Consider the following 24,600-nt stretch of genomic DNA (forward strand, 5'->3'; position numbering starts at 1 on the left):
GGTTTGAATAATATATCTAATTCAACTAGTATAGTGACTAAAGCTGCACTGATTACTGAACACCCACATGCCAGGCTCCCATGAAAAAGACCTCATTTAATTCTCACTTCAGCTCTACGAAGTGTGGGTGCGGTTACTCCCGTTTACCGACAAGAAGCCTGAGGGTCAGAGAGATGAAATCATCTGTCCAGGGTCAGAGCTAGCTAACTGCCATGTCTGGCCTTGAACTCAAGTTGCCTATCTCCCTGGCTTCTTTCATTGCCTCTGGGAGAGAAGTTGCCCTATGTGATCAAGACTGAAAAAAATCCAAACCTGTGCTATAAGTAACTATACAAGGTGCTCCTTCCTTGAAGTAGGATATTTAGGAATCGGTCATTATATTCCTACTTAATAATATGTTAAATAATAATTATATTATATGTTTTAAATGTGTAACATATCAAAATGACACACCTATTATATAATATACTTGATATGTGAAGACAATATACTATACCCCATTATGCCTGCATTTAGACTTAGCTTATAGGAAGCCTTAATAGCAGCAGCAACTCCTTCAGTCTTTGGAGGGAACAAAAAACATCCATGGTCTGGAAGCTCCTGAGAAGGCAAATAGGGTATGTTAACCCAAAGAGGAGTATTACCTAAGGGCTCTGTCCTAAAGGCTGGCAAGGAATTAAGAGGCTATCTTCCAGCGTGGCTTTGTATATGAAATTATGTGTTTAAATTGCTATTTTATATTGTTGAGAAACATCAGTATACCAGTGATTTACCTTATGCCTTAGAGGACAAAGTGCCTTCTAGATACCTCTTCCTGTTCACTAAAAGCTGGCATTGATGGGTTTTAGAGGGAGCCACATAGGCATGGAATGACAGAAGTCAAGAAAGGAACATTTGTGAAGATTCCACATGGATCTTAGGGGTCCTACAGGAGCAAGAGTTTCATACCAAATTCATATCTGAGTCTGAGCCCTGTTTTAAGGGGACCAATCTTCCCTGGATAGCGTGGGGGGGTGTCCAGACCTTTCTCATGGTTGCGTGAACTTGAGACGGGGGCCCACGCAGCCTCTGTTCACAGGTAAGATACTTTTGACCTGGTAGAACGATCCCCGACTAGCTCCTTATCATTGCCTTGCTTCTCTGTGGTATCTTCTGGAGCTAAAATGCACGATGACTTTAGCTTTTGCGGAGGAGGGCAGAAATGGGTTTGGGACTGAGCAAGGGAAGGAGTGCCACCCTGCTTTATCTTCTTTGTGTTTCCATGTTCCCATGAGGATCTGGAAGCAGGAGGAAAGATAACTATCGATGAGGGACAAAGAGAATGGGTGGTGTTGGCAGCCGTCCTGTGTGTTGTATGTTGAAAACTTAAGAAAACCCTGAAAACCAAACCCCAAACCCCCTTCTGGTAGCCACTTCCCAGCCGTTTTGGAGAAGACTCTGAAAAACAAATAGCATCTTGAATCAAGAGCAATAGTATTAGATCTTTTACTCTAAGCTATACTTTTCTTTTAGCCGGGATTTATTTTGCTTGACTAGAAATAGCTGGAGTTATTTCGGCAACCATGACTGTTGTCTAGGAATTGAGTGTAGGTTGGAAATAGCCTGGCTGACTACACTGTTTAGAAATAAGCCTCTCTTTTTCAGTCTCTTTAAGAAGGGTTTGTAAATGTTCCTGTGGTTAATTGCTTCACGGTGCCTTCTTTTCTATCAATTCAGTGGCCTCATGATGCAATCATTTAATGCAAGAATAAACTGTTAGGTCTGTTGGAGAGGGACAGGGCTAGTCTGTATTCCTTGAGACAGGTATAGAGGCAACCGCAGACTTGTAAGACATCAGGTCATTCTCAGCAAGTAGAAACAAGGCAAATGGAAGAGACTGTACACTTTCCATCTCAGGGACCAGCATCCTCTGTGTGACTTGGTAGAGGCCGTTGTAGAATCGCTGTCCTTGGAAATCTTGAAGAGCTGCAAGGACCACCGAATTAAGTTCTCATTGGTCCTGGGCCTCACAGTATCACCTGGGTAAATGAGGTCTAGCTGTAGGCCTAGAGAATTGGAGATTCCATGTGCCAGAAAGACTGTAGAACACATTCCACTTGGTCATTTAGCTCCAGAACACACCATTTACAGCATGTGAATGGTTCCTGGTGCTCCCAGACCTTGGCCACATGCTGGCTCTGGTAAGAACATACTGGTTTGCCCATGGATTTTGGGATCTCGGCCCATGATAATTGAGGTCTGGGTCAGGTGATGGAGAAGAGCAGTCTTAAGTCTCCCAGGGTGTTTGACTTGGTGGTTCTGATGGGGCCAAGAAGATGGACTTTGATTCCAGGTGCCTTTGGGTTTGAATCACAGCTTTGCCACTCACCAGCCATGGCTTTGGCCCAAGTACTTAAATTCTCCATACCTAGTTTTCCCACATGTCCAATGAAGTTCATTGTATAGGTCTTGTTACGATTAGAGGTAATGTTACAATATGCAAGGAACACATGCTAAGCAGTCAGTAAATGGTGGCTCTCTGGTTTGTATGGATCCTAGTACTAGTCCTGGTGTTGTGCAGAAAGGAAGCGTGAAGTGAGAACACCTCTCTCCGAGTCTCTTTTCAACCCAAAGGGCCTCCTGCCCCCACAACCAGGAAGGAATCGGTGGACACATGGACAGGGAAGGTGGCTCTTAGTGCAGTTGGTAGCATTCCTAATCTCTGCCCTTCTTTACGACCCCTGGGATTTCCTCACTGTCCGCTCACACTCGGCTCTATCGATGGTGTGGTGAAAAACAGATGTTGAAAAGTCCAAATTGACAGCCCGTTTATATTCTTACGGGCTTTTTAAAGTCTGAGACAGCGCTGTAGGCAACCTCACCCCATGCAAGGTGCCGAGGCACTTGGCTGACTTGGCGGTGCGTCAGGCCTGATATTCTGAGATCAAGGATACGGCACGTCATTTGGAGAAACTGCGGTGATTGACAAGATGAATGTCTGAGCTGGGAAGAAAAGCAAGAGCTGAACATAGAGGCAGAAGTGTCCCCCCCCCCCCCCTCATTCAAACCATTGTTAATAAGACAGCGTAAAAGCCCCTTGGATCCCTTTGACATCTTTTCAAGGTTACCCACTGGAGGACTCTTTGATGTGAGGGCCACGGCATGATGGGAATGGCATTTTCTTTGATGAAAATATAATGGTACTAAGAAAAAGGAAAGTGTTTTTTCAAACAAGGGAGGTCATCGAGAACAGAGGAAGTGGCTCTTTCTAAACAGCTTCCTACCTTAACTCCGGTAGTTAGGTGTGTTACTGCATGGTCATGCCTGTGACACATTTCTAAAGGACTGTAAAGATGATCACGTGATTTTTGTTTCCGACCTTAGATTCTGTCACCTCGGTGGAGCCCAGAGGCTTTGCTGCTGACGGGCACGGAGATGGACCCAACGCAGTAGGGACTTAGTAAATATCAAATCACTACCATTAAAGAACACTTCCTCAATGCCCCTTTGAGACCTTTACAATTTCACGAATGCTCAGCAGTGGAATATTAATCACAGCCGAGTGAGTGTTGCTTGGAGTCATGGAGCTCCCTTGGCGTGAAGACTTCCAGTAGAGTGTGCAACAATTTTCATTTCATCCATCTTGCGGAGGTTGCCACGAGCGTTCTCAGAGGCCCGCAAAAGCCAAACCTAGAGGAGCCAAAGAGAAGAGATTCACTGGACATTCTGTGTTAGCATTTCCTGCCGCCACTCTAAAGCATTTTGTATATAGGACAGTTAGGCTTTCAGTCTATTCTTTTTTAGAAAAGAAGGGAGGATGGGTGACTAACAGTTTTAGCCCAAGTGGATGCAAGTCCGTATTTCTGCCATCATTGCCCCAAATAAGTAACCCAAGAACTGAGCTTACGTTGCTTCTCTTGCAGTCCGTCTTCAGCTTCCAACGAGGAATCTGAGCTATATCTCGATTAAGATTCAGACCTTTGATGTCCCTTGAGATGATACTTCATTCTTAATAGATGATAAAACACAGCCTCTGTTTGCTGTGTGAGTGCAGGTGTAAGAGGGAAGCATCCAGATCACACAGCTCTGGGGTCAAGAAGCCTTGCAGGGGCATCCTTGGCCTCTGCAGGGGTCCATTTGGAAAGAAAAAGCATGGATGTTGGTATAGCCGTCCTTGACTCCTGGCTCCGCCATGATCTTGCTCTCTGACTCTGCACAATTCACTTAGCCTTTCTGAAACTTAATATCTATGTCTGCAAAACAAGGATTTGGAATAGAAGTGTCCAGATTCGCATTTCTCTAAACCCAGGTTCCTCACCATAAGCCCTCCATTTGGACTCCATGTCGATCTCATCCCCAAGGATGTATTTCCCAGGGCTTGGAGTTTCCCTGCTATGCATCTTCTTGCTTCATTTCACTCACCATCTTGTATGTCCCATCTAGACGCTGTCTTCTTTGGAAGCCTTCCTAAAGCCTCTCAAAGTGGTCTGGCAATCAGAATCATCTCCTGGTAAAACTCCTGGTTTTAAGCCTGACTCTAAGGATCTTGATTTGCCGGGTCTAGATCGGACCTAGTCCTCTGTAATTTTAACAAGTACTCCATGAGCTTCTGAAGGTTGGCAGAGTCAGGAGCCGGCGTTCTAGGACTGCTAGTTCTAGGCGAACCACTGGCTCTTAGTTCATATCCATCTCCGCAGTGGGCACCTTTCTACCTCATACGATAACCAGCCCCATTCAGCCAGTCTTTGGGAATGTGCTTTGACTCTAAACCGCTTTAAATTATCAGTTGATTGGGTTTGAAACCCATATTTGTAAGTAAAATATAGTCATTTATTTAATGGCTAGATTCAGTCAGTTACCTATTTTTAACAACTTGTTCCTGGGTATTTACGAATAGGTAGAATCATAGCTTGTGTGGGATGCATTTATGCAGCCATTTAAAAATAGCGCACTCTGACTTTTAGTCTAAATCAGTCTCTGTTCCTGTCTGCCTTGTTTGCAAAGCCTCTTTTCAACTCTTCTGCATTCATTGTTCAATCAATATCACTGTATTCTTTTCAAACACCTTGAGCTACAGTTTCAGTTAGAGAGACTTTTTTCACACAGTCCTCTCCACTCGTGAATATGAAATAAATGCCCAAGCATCCCTCTGTAAGAAAACACCAGATTCCATCTCAAATCTGATCTCCCGCATCACAGTGGCACTCAGTGCTTACTGCGTGCAGAAGCTCTGTGTGGTGTTGATGGGGTCACAGGACGCGAGCATCCGCTGTCTGGGATGAGGCACTCAGTGGGGGCGGGGGTGTCCTTTCTAGAGGGGGTCCTGTGTCTCCAAGACCAGAAGGAACAATTGGAGTCAGTCAAGTAAATGGGAGGGGACAAGTATTCTGGACAGAGGAAACAGCATATGCAACCCCCCAGGAAGGCCAGGTAGAATAGATTGAAACACACCCTGGCTGTGGTTCATGGAGCTAAACATAGAAACAGAATCACCGATGAGTCACGAATCAGCTCTTTTTTTTTTTTTTTTTAAGTCCCAGAATGTTTCCTCCACAATTTCCCCCAGAGTAATAACATCTATGGATAATACAGAGCCCTCCTCTGAGGAGCAACTGCTTTTTCATCACCCACGTGGGCATCCAGGGGAGTAAGGGCGGTATGTGAGCCCATGGAGAGAGTCGGCTGCTGGAACCACGGTGGAGAATGTTCCAGCATCCTGTTAAGTGACAGGCACCTGTATGTAAAATGCATGGAATTTTGACCCCAAAACTATTCAATGTAGTCTAGTTCTTCTCCCTGTCCTGATGGACTGAGGTCCAGTGACCACAGAGCAGTGTTCCTTCCCTAGAAGCTGCTTCCAAGCACCCGGGAGTGCATCTCCCTCTTTCTCCCCCTGCTCTCTGAGGGGACAGGCTTAGCTCCTGGCTTGTCTGCAGTCAGCAAGGCCATGTGGTAACGGGAAGGGGAGTGAATCCTTCCCATCGAAGTCCAAGAGTGACAGGACCTGTCTTTCCAGCTCTACTCTAATTATGGATAAAGGGAAACGTAAGCCCCGGGCAGCAGTAGCTGGCTGGGTTCCAGAGCCAAAACTGAATTAGAAACTCATTAAATACTTCAAGCCAGTGAAGCCGGCTGGGCTGTGCAGGGGCTGGGAAGGCTGCGAGCCGATGAAGGGAAAGGACGCGCGTCTCTGGCTGGCAAAGGGCAGGCTGTGAGCAAGGCAAGACAGTCCAGGAGACAAGACAAAACAGGACCCACTTGTCCTTCTCATAGATGTGTTTGTGAGCTGCCTAGTTGGTACAGCTACATAATGTATGCTAATTGCTATCTTTCTTTTTTCTTTTTTTCTTTCTTCTTTGCATGGGAAATGCTCAGTGGGAAAGCTCTGAAACCAAAGAGACAGTGCAGAAAGGCCAAAATGTAGACATTACAGAAACAGGGAGAAGGAACAAAGGAGAACAGGGGATGCAAATGTACAAGGTGCCCAGCAGGCACCTGTCTTTTCCACGCAAGTTTTAGAGAAAAAAAGCAAAAAGAAAGATACGATGGTCTTTGTGTGCTTTCTGCAGCGTCTGTTCCATAGGCTGAAGTTTGTTAATTGGATTTTTTTTTAACCATGGCAAAAATTCCACCTATGGGAAGAATTGAAAATTAGCAAGATGAAATCCCAGAGTACTTAGATCACTTCCAGGAAATATTAATTAGGAAGTATGAGGTGGTTCTCTCTTTGTGACTTCTCTGGATAAGACATCTCTCTGTGTAGATTATAAGATGGATGCAAATTCGAGAGGGCACACAATTGAGCCCACTTAAATTAATTTTCCATTAATAGGAAGGACTTTAAGTATTTTTTCTTACCTGTCAAACCATGTAAATCTAGTGTCTGATTAGATAGCCCTGGGCGACTATCATTTTTTACTTTAAATCAAAATTTTAAATACCATATAAAAAACATCATATTAAAATAATGGTTTCTTTAATGAAGCTTATCAAGGTGCACAGGCATTTTATATTGGGAAAAAATGGACTGGGGAAGAAAATTTTTTTTTCACGTCTGACATCAAAATTCCAAAGGTTGAAGTACTGGACATTGGACTTCTTATCTTTACTGCAAGAACCTTTAATTTTTTTCATAATACGAAAAAGATGTAATTCATTCTTCAAAGCAAATTTATAGACATGAGACGTTTAGGGAATTTCCTAATGCGTTTTACTGGATATGAAAGAAAGGCAGTGCCGATATTTTCCAGAACAGTATAGAAGACACAGCAGAGCATCCGGTTATATCCTCTGAGGGAAAAATTGACATAAATTTGAGCTGCTTCTCCAGATGTTTTAACATGCCTATGAAACTTTTGTTTTAAGATTAAATATTTAGCCACAGTGCGCAAAAGATACGGAATAGGTAGTCAAATGCCAGTAGGAGGAACCTCTATTTTCATTTTCTGTCCTCTCATCCATCTTCTGTCTTTACTGTCTGATGGTGTGCCCAACTTCTGCCTTTCCAGCCCTTAGTTTTGAATCCTTGAATTTTCCTGATATGTGGCTTAAACTGAGTGAGTCGGGCCTTCTACATCCTTTGCGTGCCCCTTTCATCTTTCTACTTTCTCCCATGACAACCTCACTCCAAAATCAACGGGAGAGTGTTCAGTGCTGCTTTCTGGAGCAGATGCAGATGTTCTTTCTTTCGGTTATACTCTGGAGCTCCGGCAGAGGACACCCTGGGGAGCCTGAGTCCGTCCGTTCTTCTCTAGAGCTGGCTTGCCCGTCAGCATTTTTGCTGGGACAGAATGTACTCCCATTGTACACTTTGTTAAAGAGCAAAGAGTTTTCATCCTAAGAACTTAGCATGCTTATGGGTAACTGCATATATTCTAAGGGTATAAGTACATAAAAAACCACTGATAGAGAATCATGCACGATAGGAATGTGGAAAGTGATTTTATGCATGCTCATTTTCTTATGAAAACCTGTTAATTCTCATGGAAATGGAAATCTGGAGATTTTCTGAGAAGCATGTTTTTCCAAAGCCCCCAGTTTATTTGTCTTCCTCCCTGAACTCCTTCTACACCGGAATTTTAGTCTTTCTTAAAAGAAGACAAAGAGGGTAGAATTTAGTTGAGTGACTGACTGAATCACTTCTGCTCAGTAGGTTTGGGGACTTTATCCTCAGGAAAAATAATGTGTCTTGGTTCAGAAAGCATTTATCAATACCTTAAAAATGTCCCTTAGCTAGATTTAATAGAATTGTGTCAGAAACCAATCTCTGCTTGTCAAGTCAATATTAACTAAATATGTGGCCCTGACTTGATTCCTTGTTTCCTGCATCAAGTTTTCCTAGATCTGCAGATATAGTTGTTCGGCTACAATCTTCTAGAGAAGGTCAAGTGTGGTATGGGGACATGTGGTGTCACCCCTATGGTAGTGACCTTGTGAAGACCTGTAGTTGAATATAAAGTCAAAATGAATTCTTCCTAATGACGCCCTATCTTAATTCTCTTAGGAGTCCTAAGGAGGGGCTGATGACCAGAGACAAAATTCAGTGTACTTGTGAAAAAATAAAAACAAACTTTCGACACTTTGGGACATTTTGGGGCCCTAATCACATAAAAAGTAGTAGACAGCGCTTCCTTTTAATTTTTATATGGCAGTGAGCTTTCTGCTAATGGTGACTCAGGGGTATATCTTCCACGGCCTGAAAGGTCCTACATCACTTGATTTACTCATTTTTCTAAAGGCTGAATTTCCACCCGCATGATTATGTTGAATCCTGTTCAGAAATTGCATGGGTAGTGGTATGTGCAACTGTAACCATCTATATTTTTGGTTGTCCTGTTTTGCAAAAGACCATCAATACCTAAATGTCTATAGGTGGAATGTGTGATCTGGGTTCTGTGAGATTTGCATGGAAATTGCCAACTTCACAGGAAGTCCAAATGAGGTAGTGCACATGATTTTCACAAGTACGTGAGAGCATTTTGTTAACTAAGACATTCTCGTTTAGTTGGCTTGTATAAATTTTTATACACTTCCTCTAATTGAGGTATATAATACAGAGACCATTAACCACCATCAGAATTTTGAGGGAAGAGACAACTTTGGGAGTTGAAGGGGATAGGAGATATTTCCAGAGGAAATAAAAGTTGAACGGGATCTGTAAGGGACTGATTAGATTTAAGTAGGTTTGAGAACTTACTTTAAGACATAGTAGTAAATGGTGTCCTCCAACAACACCCTTCATTTTTTATTTTTTTAATATTTTATTTATTTATTTGACAGAGGGAGAGATCACAAGTAGGCAGAGAGGCAGACAGAGAGAGAGGGGGAAGCAGGCTCCCCACTAAGCAGAGAGCCCGATGAGGGGGGCTTGATCCCAGGACCCTTACATCATGACCTGAGCCAAAGGCAGAGGCTTAACCCACTGAGCCACGCAGGTGCCCCAACCCCCTTCATTTAAAGCAAACTTTCAGCCAACTGTCCCACTGGGGTTAAAAAAACAAATGCAGTGACCAGTTAGCACAAGTATCTGATATACTGAAAATTTTAATTAGTATAAATTCAGTGAATACATCAGCATTGTAAATTACTGGTTTATTTCATGTAAACTTTTAACAGTATAACTCACTGAAATTAAATGGTATTAGGTGAAATGAAAAAACCGAGTGGCTGACTTTAAAGTCATGCATTCTACTTATCAACATATGACACCACATTTGACCTGAGTCAGCAGCAAGTGGGATTCCATACTCTTTTCCCCTCTAAAAGTATGAAATGGTATGAAAGGCAGTAAGAAGTCAAACTCTGTATGATGTTCTTCAGAAAATACTGAATTAGTTCACATAACTGCTCCCTTTTGCTCTTCTAATTGATATTTTACTGCTAATGGGTGGGGTTTGGATTTGGTTGAGGATGAGGTGATGGATGAAGGGTTTAGTTGGAGAAAGTTCTTGTGATAAATTTTTCCTACCTCTATGCCCAGCAAGAGTTTCTGGAACCACCCCATACACAGGGGCTCACCATCCCCTGTGACCAAATCTCTGAAGACATGCTCAGAGCAAAGGCCTTATTGCATGGTCTTCTTCAGTTGTTAGTCAGTGGGGCTACAGTGTTTACCCAAGGCTTTGTGTTCATATGTCTTATCCAGGGCTCAAAACTAGCTCTCTCCAGCAGCTGCTGCCTGTTAGAGCAACACACAGACAGTAGAAAAGAATAACGTGAAAGTGGGTGGGGGAGACATCCTTCTTCTCTTAGAATAAGAGAAGGAGCATACTAAGGAGGAAAATGTGAGCGAAGATGTTGGTTCTTCTAGGGCCATTTGTCAGAGCACAGCAAGAGATCATGAAAGAATGGCGAGGAGCCATGTGTTTAAAGAAAAGACCTTTAACATTGAGAGAGTACACTCTGGAGTCAGTCCACTATGAAGAGAGCTGAGGAGAGCACCTGACTGAGGGAAGTTGAGGACCAGGCTCTAAATGAGCCTTCGCTCTGGTTCAGCAGACAGGGCACATAACTGATGGCAAAGAGTAGGAAGTACAGAGGAGTCAGGGCTGGGGCCCTGGTGTGCCAAGAGTCCCTCCTCAGCCCCAGGACAGAGAAGACCCCGGTCAGGAGGAATGGAGTGTACTTTTCTGGGCAGTCCAAGCACCGGGCCATGACTGGGTAACACAGACATAGTGCTCAGGGGAAATACCAGGTGCTGATTCAGCCGTCTCCTCCTCCCCCTTCTGAATGAGGCAGAATATAAATTAACAAAACTAAAACAAAACCAAAGTCACACTTCCTTTGGGTTGGGTTGGGGCTTTAGGCCAAATGCTTTAAAAGATATGGCCAGATTTACTCATCCTAGCTGGCACACAAGACCCGAGTATCCACCTTTCCATTACCTGTTACAGATAGTGGCGGTGGAGGCCCCACTTCAGGTCCCTTGAGCCTCCTACTTCAAGGTCAGGATCTTGACCTCCAGAGGTCCCTTCCTGGCAGATAACCGAGCCTGTTGCTTTGCTCTAGCCTGATGCTTTCATTGCAGGTAGTACTATCCCCTGGGGACTTTACCGGGAAAAAATGTCATAAGCCCGTGCTATTTCTCCTTGGCTTAGAGCTAAGGGTGTCCAAGGGGTCTGAAACTAGAAGTGATATTTGTTATGTCAGCTACTTATATTTTTCCCTTTCTGTTTTCTTTTCAATAGCCAGTACCAAATTTGATTTCTGTTTTTAAGGTGTCTGGCTTTGAAGTTGAAGGTTGTGATAATTTGGTTCTAAAGGGTAATAGATGGAGGTGAATGGTCGGCAGTTTCCCCAGATTTGATCAGTGGTAGGGATTTGATGGCAAATTAAATGTCAGATAAAACTGCCAAGTGATTCCTAGACTCAGTACTTACTGGGAAAAGTTGTTTGAGTTTTTAAGGATCACATTGGCTCACAAGGGAAATAATTCTAGCAGTATGTTCAGCCATTAGGACGGTAACACATTAAAAACAGTGTGAGGATGACATTAAATAAGCTCACTTACTATGTTGTTATTGATCAAGAGCGTCGTCTTTGTCTACGTTGTCTCCTTTCTCAAAGAAGGGGCCACAGAATGATGAGAATTATCTGAAAGTTTGCAGACATGCAGAGCCCCAGACCTCACTCCTGCCTTCTGAGAGTGGGCCGGGCATATCTGCATTTTTATTGAGGTCCTCAGGGGATCACAGGGCATCTCACACTCTGAGAAGTGTCAGCCTCCAGTCCTTTCTCCATCAAGCAGATGGGTCCCAGACAGAAAACAAAGCCATACCCACAGGCTAAGTAACGTAACATTGCAGTGGATATGTAGGTCCAAGTAGTGCATTTTAGTTGAATGTGAAAAGCAAGTCTGAGTTATTATTGGACTTTTAAAAAGATTTTATTTATTTATTTGACAGAGAAAGACCACAAGTAGGCAGAGAGGCAGGCAGGTGGGGGGGGGAAGCAGGCTCCCTGCTGAGCAGAGAGCCCGATGCGGAACTCTATCCTAGGGCCCTGAGATCATGACCTGAGCCGAAGGCAGAGGTTTAACCCATGAGCCTCCCAGGAACCCTATTATTGGATTATTTAAGGTTTTTGAAGTATTCAGCCTCGACTCTCCTTTCTGTGGAGGTGGATTAAGTTTGCAAATCAGGAAGGCACTTCAGGTACAGGTCACCCCGGGGACTGGGTGGGAAGGTGAGCAGAGAAGGCAGTGGTCCATCACTTCTCTGGTGCTTTTTCCACATCACCTCCAGGGGCTTTTTGCTGCTTTGGCCCACCCTTGAAATGGTGGCATTTCCCAAGACTGTTCTCAGCAAAAGGCTCTCTTTATTCTCGAAGAACATCACCTAAAAATACACTGATGCCTCCCAGATCTGGTCCAACCTGTGGCATGAGCCTCAAATTCACCTTTCTGCCTGCATATTGGGCAGAACCACCTGGATCCTTCATAGGAACCTCAAACTCAGCAGACCCCACATCAAACTAACTGTTATGTCTTCCTTCGTCCCTTTAAAAATGTCTTTTTGTGAGGTACCTGGCTGGCTTAGTTGGTGGAACGTGCAACTCTTGGTCTCGGGGGTGTGAGTTTGAGCCCCACATTAGGTGTAGAGATTACTTAAAAATAAGGTCTTTAAAAAATGAAATGAAATGTCTTATTAGCTAAGAGCCTGACTCTGGACTGTGACCACCGAGGTTTCCATCCTAGTTTGACTATTTATTCCCTAGGGCAGTTGTTGAACTGCCCAATGTCTCATTTTCCTCAGCTCTAAAATGGGAATAGGGCCTTTCTCATAGGGTTAATGTGCAGATTTAAGGCAATAATCCTACATAAAGAACTTAGATCAGTGGTTGACCCAGGGCAGGTATTCAATATAGCTTAGTCATTTTTATTATTAATTCCCTTATCAAATATTGATTGAGCTCCCGTGGTGTATCAGACTTCTGACTTACGCTTTCCAAATGAGACACTGTCAAAATCACAAGCATCCCCCATTAAACTGTATTCCTTTCAGGATAAGGCTGGCATCCCATTTATGTTTTAATCTCAATGCTAGTTTATGAAGGTAGCACTAATTTGCCTGAATTAATCTCCAGAAAACTGTGTCCTCTAAATAATTCACACTTTGTTAGTGAACAGGGAATACAATGTCTCTTAAAAGGCCAGGAGAAGACCAATAAGATTAAAAGAACATTCTCTGAAACCTACTCTCATCTCAAGAGGGTGAGGTCTAACTGTTGAACCACAAGAAAGTACCATTTTTGAGTTGACATGTAGGTGAGATTGGCAATCTTGTGGTTTAACCTAAGAGTTGGTAGAGTATCTGCCATACGGCAGGTATCCCCCAATGCAGAAAGAATTCCTAAACCTATACCCTGAAGGCAGGGAGTACCCTATAATACAGTAAGAAAAATGTACCTCAGGCAAATCTTATTTTTAAAAAGTAAGGATTTAGACCGTGTAAACTCCTAAAAAATTCTGAGAAGCATCGGGGGGCAGTGGCAAGAGTCAAGACCAGGAGTCAGATGGGTTAGACTAAAAACCCAGTTTAACAGCTTACTTTATTCTTATCTGTAATAAGACTTCATAAACCATGAAGTGCATCACAGATGAAAGGTGGTGCTGTTAATAGTTTAGTACCTGTTCCCATGTAGAACTGCCTGCAGCAGACGTAGAACTGTCTGGGCAGCCACACACATACAACAGTTGCTCACTTATGACAGGCCACTGTTCACCCCTGAGGCCTGTCTTTTTCTTCTTTAAAGATAGTAAGGGGGTGGCTAGAATTGACACCAGGGCTCCTTTGGGTTTCCCTATTCTGTGAGATGAGGAAATTCTGATTTCTTATGCCACAGGAGTGACAGATTCTCACAGGCTCGTGGGTAGGAGGTTTCCCCTTGGCTGCTGGACTCCTCGAATCTTAAAGGCAGAAGCCATGTCATTCTTATGCATGATGAGCATAAGTATTTTTCTTTGTCTGCAGCATGTTTTGTTGAGGGAACAGGGCACTGGGACCTCCTACCTTGCTGGGGCCCAGAAGACCCTGTTCATAGACTTAGAATACCATCATCATCAATGTTTCAGTGCACAAACCCAGAGGAAGGTGCTCTGTAAATGGTGAAGTACTAGACAGATGTGGATCTGTGCTTTGATGGCAGCTGGAGTTGGCTCCCCTGACAGGTCATACGTAGCCCTTTGCTAGGTATGCCTTTCCTTTCCATCCATCTGTATAGCCTTCTAAAATCCGTACTTTGTCGCAGAAACAACTTTCAGGTTGTCTTCTTGCCCCTAGTGGGGGCCCACATTGGTGTTGTTGCTGTTTCTCCTTAGGTGTTCTCCAGGGAGCCAGACCTTCATCAACACCATCCATGGTATTTCTTTCTACTTCTTTCAGCTGGGGCCTAAAATAGAGAAAAAGAAAAAAGAAACAAACGTATTTCTTCCACAGTCTCCCACTTCTAACCCTTGGTAGCCTGGATTCTCATTCCTCTGCCTTGAGGCCTTTCATAAAGGGGGAGAGAGTGGAAGAAAGAGGAGAATGGGATTAGGGAGAACAGGCCCGTAGAGCAGATTGAGAAAGAGGGTATGCTGCGGACCCTGCAAAAGGGACGAGACCTGTTGCTGCCTGGCATCCCATTCCCCAACCAGGTCTGTGCCCAGTGTGAGCAGTCCCCCTGGCATTGGAACAGGAGGGGGATGTACAATGCAAGATGAGCCTTCCTCTGCCACTAGGAGCAAGCCTGCCAGCCTGTCGTCAAGGCTCAGTCTGCATCTGCACACAGAGAACACAGGACGAGGAGGAAGTCTTGGCATCCGGGCTGTTTTAGTTATTTTCTTATTTGGGTGTCTAATGGTCAGGGAAACATAGAGTAGAAGATAGCACAGAACCCAAGAGAAGGATGGGGTGGAAGGACTGGCAAAGACATGAAAAACTAAACCAAATGTCAACAAGAAAGAAAAAAGTTTAAGTTCAGGAAATGTAGAGAAAAATCGGTGTAGACTCAGATTCTGTAATAATTAAATTCTGTGCTACACAAAAGATGTCAAAGGTAAAATCTTTAAAAAGTGGTCTCATTCCCAAGCAATGATCAACTTACTTAAATTAAAAAAAAATTTATATATGAAATCTCCTGAATTTGTTTATAATGGGATCCATGTTCTTGTTCTCTTAAAAAAACACACACTGACCATTTGGAGAGCAACGTGACATGCGGGAGCACACATCAGAGAGGAAACAAAAGCAGAAAACAAACAAGCTTATTCCCAACAGAAAAGAAACGCCATTTCCAGGAAAATCAGGGAAAGGCTGGAGAGAACTGGGCTCTAATTATACTGCAGAGACAAAGAGGGAGTGAGTCTCTGAGCATGGGTGGGAGGCGGGCGCGCCTGCCCAGGGGCAGGCAAGTCAGCGGCACCGCACCGGCTGTCCCATGGCTCCCCCAGGATGCATGCTCACCTCTTACAATGGGGAGGCTTAGCATCACAACTGGAAAACCTTTCTTTTAGATACAGTGGTTCAGGAAGGTGGATGAGGCTGAGAGCTATGTGAACTGATAAAGATGAGCGAGTTGATTTTAAGGTGTAAGGGCCTCTGGGAAATCAGACTCCTTCCAGCGCTAGGAGTTGGGCTTCCCTGAGGAGGGATGCTGGGTGGGCTCCTGGTGATGGCTGGCTTTCTGGGCTCTGTACTGACAGTGTGGGATTGTGCAATCAGGAGGTACTGAGCCTCCCAGCGCCTGTGTTTCTCTGAGAGCACCTCCATGGCAGGAGTGGGGAGCTGAGCTGTCTAGCCTGCCTCGTGGGCATGTTCTCTCTCGTGTCTGAGGGGATTTCTTTCTCATTCCAGGCAACAAGGGGGAGGCTTCTGGTAGGTCGGGCCCTGTGCCCTCCTGCACCCGCCCTTGAGCTCTATGCTGGGACATCTGGGAAAGACATTGCTGCTTGTGGCCTTGAAGAAGTGCTGTGACCACATGTGCACACCCCCCCCCCCTTTGGTCTCTCTGTTCCTGTTCTTCTTGCTTAGAAGTGATGAGGTGGGATAGAAGGAACACAGGGAGAACCAAGAGAGGCTGCTGGGAACCAACCTTTCCGCTGCTTGGAGGCTTCCTGACTTGCTCTTCCTCTGTCTCCCTCTGGGAAGGGAGAGCCCCAGAGCTGTCTTCCCACCAGGCCCGTAGGGGCCAAGGTTAGTTGTAAGGCACAAAGAAGGAAAGAAGATTCACAAGAACTTTGCTGATGCAGGCATCTCCTCTCCCTCCACACCAGCTCTTTCTCTCCAAAACTTCCCCCATCTCTTAGCATATTTACTTTGTGTTATAATGTGGATTCCTGCAGAAAGGGGGTCTGGATATTCTTCCAAATGAAAAGCCGTTATTAAAAGCTGCAGGCAGACCCTCTGGTAAAGAATTTTTTAGTTCCCGCACTGAGTACCTTTCATTTCTTGATTTTGTCCATTCAGCTAAACTTTACCCTGGGGGTTGTTTTTTAGACGTGGAGGTTGGAAGGAAGAGGTTTCCTTTTTGGAAAATCCACTTGGGCAAGGAGGTAGAATTGAAGAACTCATGGCACTTATTTCTCTTTCCTTCCTCCCTCCCTGCTTCCCCGCCTTTCCTTCTTTCTTTTCTCCCTCCAACAGAAACAGAATTTAACATCAAGACTTTTGTGCTTGTGGCCTTTTCTCGCTCTCCCAGCCCTTACTTTTAGCTAAATCATCCCAGTCCTTTACCCTAAGCTTTCCCTAATTCTACAGTCTTCTTTAACCCTAAGTTTTTGCTTCTTCACACTGGAAGTTTTTCTGGGGCGGAATCACAGTATCGAATTCTGTGTCCATAAAGAATCCATTTCGGGGGCGCCTGGGTGGCTCAATGGGTTAAAGCCTCTGCCTTCGGCTCGGGTCGTGATCTCGGGGTCCTGGGATCAAGCCCCGCATCGGGCTCTCTGCTCAGCGGGGAGCCTGCTTCCTTCTCTCTCTCTGCCTACCTTTCTGTCTGCTTGTGATCGCTCTCTGTCAAATAAATAAATAAAATTTAAAAAAAAAAAATTTTTTTTTCAAAAAAAAAAAAAAAAAATCCATTCGGGCTTTTACCCGGGGAAGGGGCAGGAGGAGCAGGTAGAAGAAAAAGTGTTGACTTTTCAGGAAAAGGAAGTTGTGGAAATCCAGTTCTGGATTGTGATCATCCGTAGAAAAGGAAATGATGTGCTCATTCTCAAACATACCAAGTGACTGCCCTCTTACGGGCGATCCTCAGTGTTTTCATCAAGGGCTTCCCCCACCTCTTCGGGCTTTCCGGACTCTGGCTCCGGCATTCTCTCCGTTGGGCTGGGCCGTTTCTTTAAGCAGCTGCCTGTCTGGGTTGAGACTGTTGGGGGTCTTTCTCTGGCCCCAGCCGTGATGGTATCACCTGCTACGCCACTGTGTTCTGGCACCGATGGGTGGGGTACATGCAGGAGAGGAGCGGCAGCTGTGGGCGGGACCAAGGTTCTGAATTTTATGGGGACTGGCGATGGCGGCGCCTCAGTAGTGGGTGTTACTGAATTCAGTCATGTCAGCCTCCTCAGAAACTAGCAAAAAACCTCTGTGTGTGCACATACGTGTGTGTGTTTAGGTAAGATATTCAACTCTGTGGAGAAGAGACCCCATAAACATCCCACCAATTATACCTAGAAAATAACATTTTCCTTTCAGAGATTTTACAGTTACCCGCATTAGAGTAGACCATCAACCCCACGGACAGCCTGATCCTGAAAGACACATATATTGAAATAATGTGTCAGACTTGGAATAACTGAAAAAAAAAAAAAAAAGTCCCAGCAATAACTGAAAAATACAGGCTTGTTTGAGTCTCAAAGATAGCCTTTGGGAGCACACAGACAGAGGTCTCATTGTCTGCAAGGACCCTGCTGCTTCAGGGGTCCCCCCAGACCATCCTCTTTTGATTCTAAGGTGGAACAGACTTCTTTTTTGTCACACAACAAGTCCCTGCCCCACTCACCCCAGGATGGAGCCTTCACAATTACACTGAGTTTCGTGGAGAAGTCTTCAAAAGACTTCTTATCAAAGCAGTGAGTGACACAATCATTGCATCTCAAGCCCCTGCTTTTGCTTCCCTCCGACCAATGCCGAGCGGAGTTACCTATTCATTGGGGCTCCCTAATGGTTCCGCTGTGAGCCCTTTCTGGAGAATGCAGACTATAATGGGAGAGAGAAAGGCTGCAACTGGGTTGTCTTTCTTTCCTGGGAACTTCTTTTCTGAAGCAACTGAATGAGACCTTTGCAGGCGAGGGCAGTGGCCTCCCCTTCAGAATGCCTGGCCTGTTTCCCAGTGTGAAACATTCCCCAAATATGCAACTTTGCTAGCGTCCTAGCGGCCAGAGCCCAGAGCCGCCTGCCGCCGGGAGAGCTGGCATTCCACCGGGATGCCGGGGTGGGGGTGCGGGGCTCAGGCCCCTCGGGCAGCCCCCGCGCTTGCCAGATGCCAGGATGACCCAGCCCCTAGTTACATCGTCCAGGGAAAGAATCTTGTCACAGCAGCCCGGCTGTGACAAGCGCTTGAAGCTTCTCTCTCTCTTTAAATCCCCTCCTTCATTTAAATCCAATCCTATAAAAAGGCTTTTGTTGGAAGAAGCAGCCATGGCATCATGGTGCACGTCTGTGTCACCGCTCTCAGTGTTTCCAAAGATGGACAAAAAGAACATTCGTTAGTTGAATTCCTGAGCAAACAGGTCTGAAAATTGATTTGGAGGGAGGAGAGGTAAACACGGCAGCGCTCACATGGCGTTTGTCTTGTCTGCAAGCGATGAAGCCAAAGAGGAAGGGAGCTTCTCGTGGATGGTAAGAAGCCCCCTGACAGGGAGTGCCTGGGCAGCAGTGTCTTTACTTCCGATGTGTCTGGGGAAGGGCCTGCTTGGGGTGGCAGAGCTTGGGCTGCCTGGGGCTGGCTGTTAGAGGTGCATTTGGAAGCTGGGGTGAGCAGGGTTGGGCGCCGTGTCCATCACGTAGGGAAGGAAGGGGCTCTGATTCCTTTACTGTCTCCTGGGGAGGGAGCCACTTGCGCCTACCTTGACTTTTGTGGGTTCCTACAGCATAGAGCTGGCACTACAGTCATACCTTGCCAGTATGCTCCCTGAGGCTTTGTGTGTTGAAAACAGTCATGTCCAAAGTGCGATCGAGGAAATGGCCATTTCTCCTTGGCTTAAGCTTTTGCTTCATTTCATGTCAACTTAGAGCTACTGAACCTCCCAAGCAAAGTCTTCATTTCAAGGAGGCCACTGACGAAAGGACCTAGAAAGGGGATGGTTTCCTGGGTTTTCTGATGGTCATTTTATCATTTACTTACTGTTTGGTGTTCTTTCGTTTTAGCTTTAAATGCATATGGTTGTCAAAAGCAAAACCAACCATGCCAAAAAATGATGCCCAACAAAAGCATAGATTTTGGTATTCCTAATAAATAAACGTTCTTTCTCATGGCTTAGTTGAATTGTTTTTCCGGAAGCTCAGTCCTTCGTCGGCTCAAACTGGAGGATATTGTTCTGTTTTGGTGTTTCTTCATTTTCAGGCATTTGGACCAAAGTATCTCACACCTTCTCTTAATTTCACCCTCTTCTGTGTGAGTTTTCTGCCACCTTTGACTTTTCTTTTGCTTTTGGCCAATATTGTTGTAATTCTTTCTGGCTTCTTGCTTCTTTGAGCACAACCCTGCTGCTGTTCCTTTGGATTTTTTCCTAGCTCTCCCTTGGCTTCCATTGTCTGCCATGCCTGTTTTTCCAAATCCTAGTCCCAGAGACTAGCCCTGCAGAGGAGTGTAGCTAGGGGCTGTGGGGCCAGGTGTGCAAGGTCCCAGTCCTGACTCTAACACTCCCTAGTTATGTGACCTTGAGCTAGTTAATTCCCTTTTGCAGACTTCACCGTCTTCCACAATAAGAGGGGACATCACAGTACCTCTGTCACAGAGCTCTTTAGGTGATTCAGTGACTTCATACTGGTGAGGTGCTCAGAACAGTGCCTCACATCACTAGGGTTTAGTGTGGGCTTCTTCCATTTCTGATATAGGGGAAATATTAGTTCTTGAGAAAGATCAGACAATGGAGGAGAATGGGTTTGATGATGGGGTAGTGGTATTTCAGCATATTGTTTCTGAGGTACTTCTGGTCCTTCCTGATATAAAGGGGAAGATCCCTGTGGCCCCTAGACTGGTTCTTGAGATACAAATCACATATCATAAAGTTCATCAATTGAGAGTGTACTGTTCAACAGTTTTGGGTACACTGTACTGTTCATCTTGTTTAAATTCTGGTAAAATATATATAAACACAAAATTTGCCATATTAACCAATTTTCAATGTACAGGTCTTTGGCACTAGTTGCATTTATAATGTTCTACAACATGACCTCTATTTCCACAACTTTTCCTTCACGCCAAACAGAAAGTCTGTGCCCAGTAAGTAGTAACTCCCTAGCCCCTCTGCCTTGGCCTCTGATAACCTCTGATCTGCTCTCTGACTCTATGAATTAGCCTATTCTAGATATTTTCTGTCAGTGGGATCATACAGTACGTGTTCTTTTGTGTAGACTTCTTTCATTCAGCCTCCTTTTCTCAAGGTTCACGTGTGTCGTTGCACGTATCAGAACTCCATTCCTTTCTATGCCTGAGGACTATTTCACTGGATGGCTATATTCTACTTTGTTTATCCACTCATCCACAGGCGGACATTTGGGTTGTCTCCACCGTTCGGCTGTTGTAATCATGCTGCTGGACACTGGCGTACAAGTATCTGGTCAAGTCCCTGCTTTCAGTCTACCGAGGAGTGGAATTGCTGGGCCATCTAGTAGTTCTATTTTAGCTGTTTGAATAATTGGCCAGCTATTTTCCTGGAAAGGTCATTCTGCCCTCTGGTATTCCTCTCTTTTGGAGTTTATCTCCTGCAGATTCTGTTCCATTTTGTCTCATCACCCAAGTTCCCCATATTCTGAGCAGCAGACTTGTTCTTGTCCCCTCTGACCACGTGTTTCCCCTCCGTGTGTCTGGGGGCACAGCCCTCCTCTCTTCCTTATGAACCGCTAGAGCACATATTGCTCACTTTGGCCCCTCACGCACCCAGTCATTCTTTGTCTAATTGTCCAAGGAATGGGTGTTTATGCAGAAAGTCATCCACAGGCTTCGGTCTACTTCGTCTGGGGGTGATTTCAGCCACTCAGATTCCCCTAAAACGTTGTACTTGAAGGTATGGGAAATCAGGGACATGGAGCCAAAGGACTGCAGCCCTCAGACACGCTCCTTCACCCCCACAACACCTTGCTTTGTTTTTCTGCATCGACTTTGCTTGTCTTTACAAGCAATTTGGCCACTCTTGTCCAGCGGGAGAGTTGTTCTCCACTCTTCATTTGCTCACAGTTTCTCCACTTTTCTCTGGGCAAGTGAATTAATTAACGGATACTCCAACAGACTGTAAGCCCGCCTCAGACAGCCATTCTGGAGGTTGGGTAATTGTTAGCCAGGGTTTCTGGATGTCATTCATTTCACAATCAGGCTCCTAATTAATCTCAGCACCATTCTCACCAGAAGAAAGGCTGATGCCGGGAAACATCCCCAATTACCATGAGAAAGGAAATGTCAAGAGCCCCGTTGAGTTTTCCTGGCATCCACCCCTTGTCTCAGATGAAAACCCGCCATTAACGCGCAGAGAGGCAGCCTGGCGAGCAACCCTGCAAATTCGAGGACTGTGAGAGCATGAGGAGCCCCAGACAGCCGGACCCAGCTCTGGGAGGAACCTGCGGGGTCTGAGCTCTCGTATGCTAACACCCATTGTGCTGCCCAAGATAGCGTGGAGAATCCCTGTGCTGTGTGCACATTGGAGCAGCGGTAGCTCTGCTGGCCCTGAAGCCTGCTGGGCAGTTTAAACCGGGAAAAGCTAAAGGTCTCCCTTTTTTGTCTGTGTTTTTGTGTCCACAGGACAAAAGATCCTTCATCACCGAAGTGACGTTTTAGAAACAGTGGTCCTGATCAACCCCTCAGATGAAGCCGTCAGCACTGAGGTAAGCATGTGGCCCCGTGGAGTCTCGGGCGGAGTGTCACCTGGTGGACAGCGCCCACCTGACTGGAAGGGCAGGGGCGGGCGGGGCAGGAGAAGGCCACGGAGAGAGAAGTTCTGATCCAGGGTCGCTTCCTTACCCCCGGTCAGTGGCCGGTTCTCTACCTCAGGACCACCCCAGACTGCCCCTCCCCATAAGGACAAAGTGGAAGATGCGTGGTGGAACTGGGGTATTTTATAGAGGCAAGGGGATATGAAATCTTGGGTGTTTATGGAGGGTGTGGTGCTCGGTGGTGTCTGGCTTGAGAGGTAGCAGGGGAAATAGACTGCAAGCCCTCAGGACAGGACATTTGGGACACAGGTTTGGAGAAAAATAATATCTTTGAGGCAAGCGCCCTCCAGAGCTATTCTGCTTACCCCCCTATAATGGCTCCCAAAGGCAGGATAGCCTGGTAATCGGGAGCATGGCCTCGGGTGCCGGACTCCCTGGATTCTGCCACTTTTAAGCTGGTGGCCTGGGGTAAATTATTTATTGTCTTTTTGTCTCAGTTCCTACCTCTGTGAAATGGAGATCACAACAGTGCTTATGATGTGAATAGAAGCCTTAGATGCTTAAAACAGAGCATGGCGTGTAAGCACTGAAATAGAAATGTTGGTTGTTCTTCTTATTAATGTTATTATTACTGTCATTTGAAATTATTGCCAAAAAAGAATAACTGGGTATTTCCGAGACTATAGTTAGAGAAGAGCTTGGCTGAAGCCAAGAGTCCCTGGCCCCCCAGGCAGAAGGAATTGCTGCAGCTCCCTTTTCCTCTTCTTTTATGACAGGTTAGCAATTTTGAAACCCGGTGCTGCTTGGACGTTAAGGCTGCCATAGTCCTTGGGGGCTGGGGGAGGGGGGACTTTATTATCTACAACATCTCCTCTGCCCATGCTTTGAGCTTCTTTTTGAAAATTGGGATATGATTCATAATAAAATCCATCTTTTAAAGTGTGTAATTCATGGGTTTTTAGTATATGCACCAAGTTGCGTGCCTATCATCACCCTCTTCCAAAATATGTCCACCACCCCTTGAAAACCCCCAGCCGGTTAGCCAACGCTCCCCATTCCTCCCAGTTGCTGGCAATTTGTAATCTACTTTTTGCCTCTGTGGATTTGCCTCTTTGGATTATTTTGGATAATGGAATCCTATACTAGGTGGCTTTTGTGTCTTGGCTTATTTCCCTCAGCATAAGGTTTTCAGGAGTCACCCACATTGTAGCATGTATCAGTACTTCATTCCTTCTTTATGATTGAATGCTATTCCATTGTGGGGATGTCCCTCAGTTTATCCAGTCATCAGCTGATGGACACTGGGTAGCTTCCACTTTTTGGCAATCATTATGTAGTCTGTTGTGATCCCACTTCCATCTGCTCCAGATCGGCAGGACCTCTTTGACAGTGCATGAAGGCGCGCGGTTGAGGCAAATGGTGGGCTAGCAGTCTCTCTCTGATGAACAGAATTAGGAAGTAAAGGCAACTTGAGATGGAAAAGGGAAAAAAAGGAATTTCTTCAAGGAATCCAGGCTTGCTTGTGGAGCAGATGGGGCTGGAACGATTACGTGGGTCTTGTGTGTTTCCTTGATTAGAACTTGGGATTCTTGGGGACCACGCGTCATGTCCTGTTCACTTTTGTATCCCTCCCTTGGTGTCTAGCATGATGCCTGGCAGTGAATTTGTGCTGAACTGAACTGTGCTCGGAACGAATACCTTGGTGCTTGGAGCTGAAGGACAGGCTGGCTTCCTGCCACTTTAAAGAACAGAGAGTTCTTTCGTGCAAACCATTTACAATTCTATTAAAAAGATTCCCATTTGGGGGGAGAAAAAAGATTCCCGTTTGGGGCAGCCTTTTGTTTCTGTTCAATGTCAGGCACCTTGCTGATCTACTGGAGATGGGCATTTGGAGCTGAGCATTTGCTGGATGGCTTGGAAGGAAAGGGGTCCTGTAAGGGAGGGGCTCACTGGGGACTGTCACTGGAAATCTGTGCTTCCTGAGGCAGCAGTCGGGGGCGGGGTGGGGGGGCTGGGCTGTACTTGGTGACTCAGCCTGTGAGACATCCCTAAATCTCACAGACGGTTCGCTGCTAGCAGACACAGCTGTGGAGACTTCTGTGTGAAAGACAAGGAAACTAGTGGGGAGAGAGTCAATCACCACTACTGGTTTGGTTGTCTCAAACATGGAAGGTGGCACTCATGGGCCCATTGACCAGATGACCACAGTTGTTGGCTCTGTCCACCGCCCCAGGGAAAATGCACGAGTTTGGTTGGTGATGGATGTCAAGCCCTGCAAGAGCCAGCCCTGTCCTGTGAGTGGGATGGTGGGTGGTGTTACATGTGGCTCATGTTCAGCTCCCTGTGCTTTGTTTCAGGTGCGCCTGATGATCACGGATGCTGCCCGACACAAGCTGCTCGTGTTGACCGGGCAGTGCTTTGAAAATACCGGAGAGCTCATTCTCCAGTCCGGTTCTTTCTCCTTCCAGAACTTCATAGAGATTTTCACCGATCAAGAGGTGGGCTCCTGTCTGCAAATAGCTAAGCTTTCCAGTTGCTTGGTTACAATTGTAGC

General features: G+C 45.6%; 1 protein-coding gene across 2 annotated transcripts in view; it reads left to right on the plus strand.

Annotated features, from left to right (window-relative positions):
* MAP1B (microtubule associated protein 1B) overlaps positions 1 to 24,600 on the plus strand; it is a 95,708-nt gene that overhangs the window by 49,584 nt on the left and 21,524 nt on the right. The window contains exons 1-3 of one of the 2 annotated variants that reach the window (XM_059175199.1): positions 18,373 to 18,797; positions 21,916 to 21,998; positions 24,404 to 24,544. In XM_059175199.1, the coding sequence (XP_059031182.1) occupies positions 24,413 to 24,544 (132 nt within the window). In that variant the 5' untranslated portion in view covers positions 18,373 to 18,797; positions 21,916 to 21,998; positions 24,404 to 24,412. Of the gene's footprint in view, positions 1 to 18,372; positions 18,798 to 21,915; positions 21,999 to 24,403; positions 24,545 to 24,600 lie in introns of those variants that run through there. The other variant, XM_059175198.1, reaches the window with a different exon arrangement.

The sequence above is a fragment of the Mustela lutreola genome, chromosome 5 (assembly GCF_030435805.1).
Source record: "Mustela lutreola isolate mMusLut2 chromosome 5, mMusLut2.pri, whole genome shotgun sequence".
NCBI lineage: Eukaryota > Metazoa > Chordata > Mammalia > Carnivora > Mustelidae > Mustela > Mustela lutreola.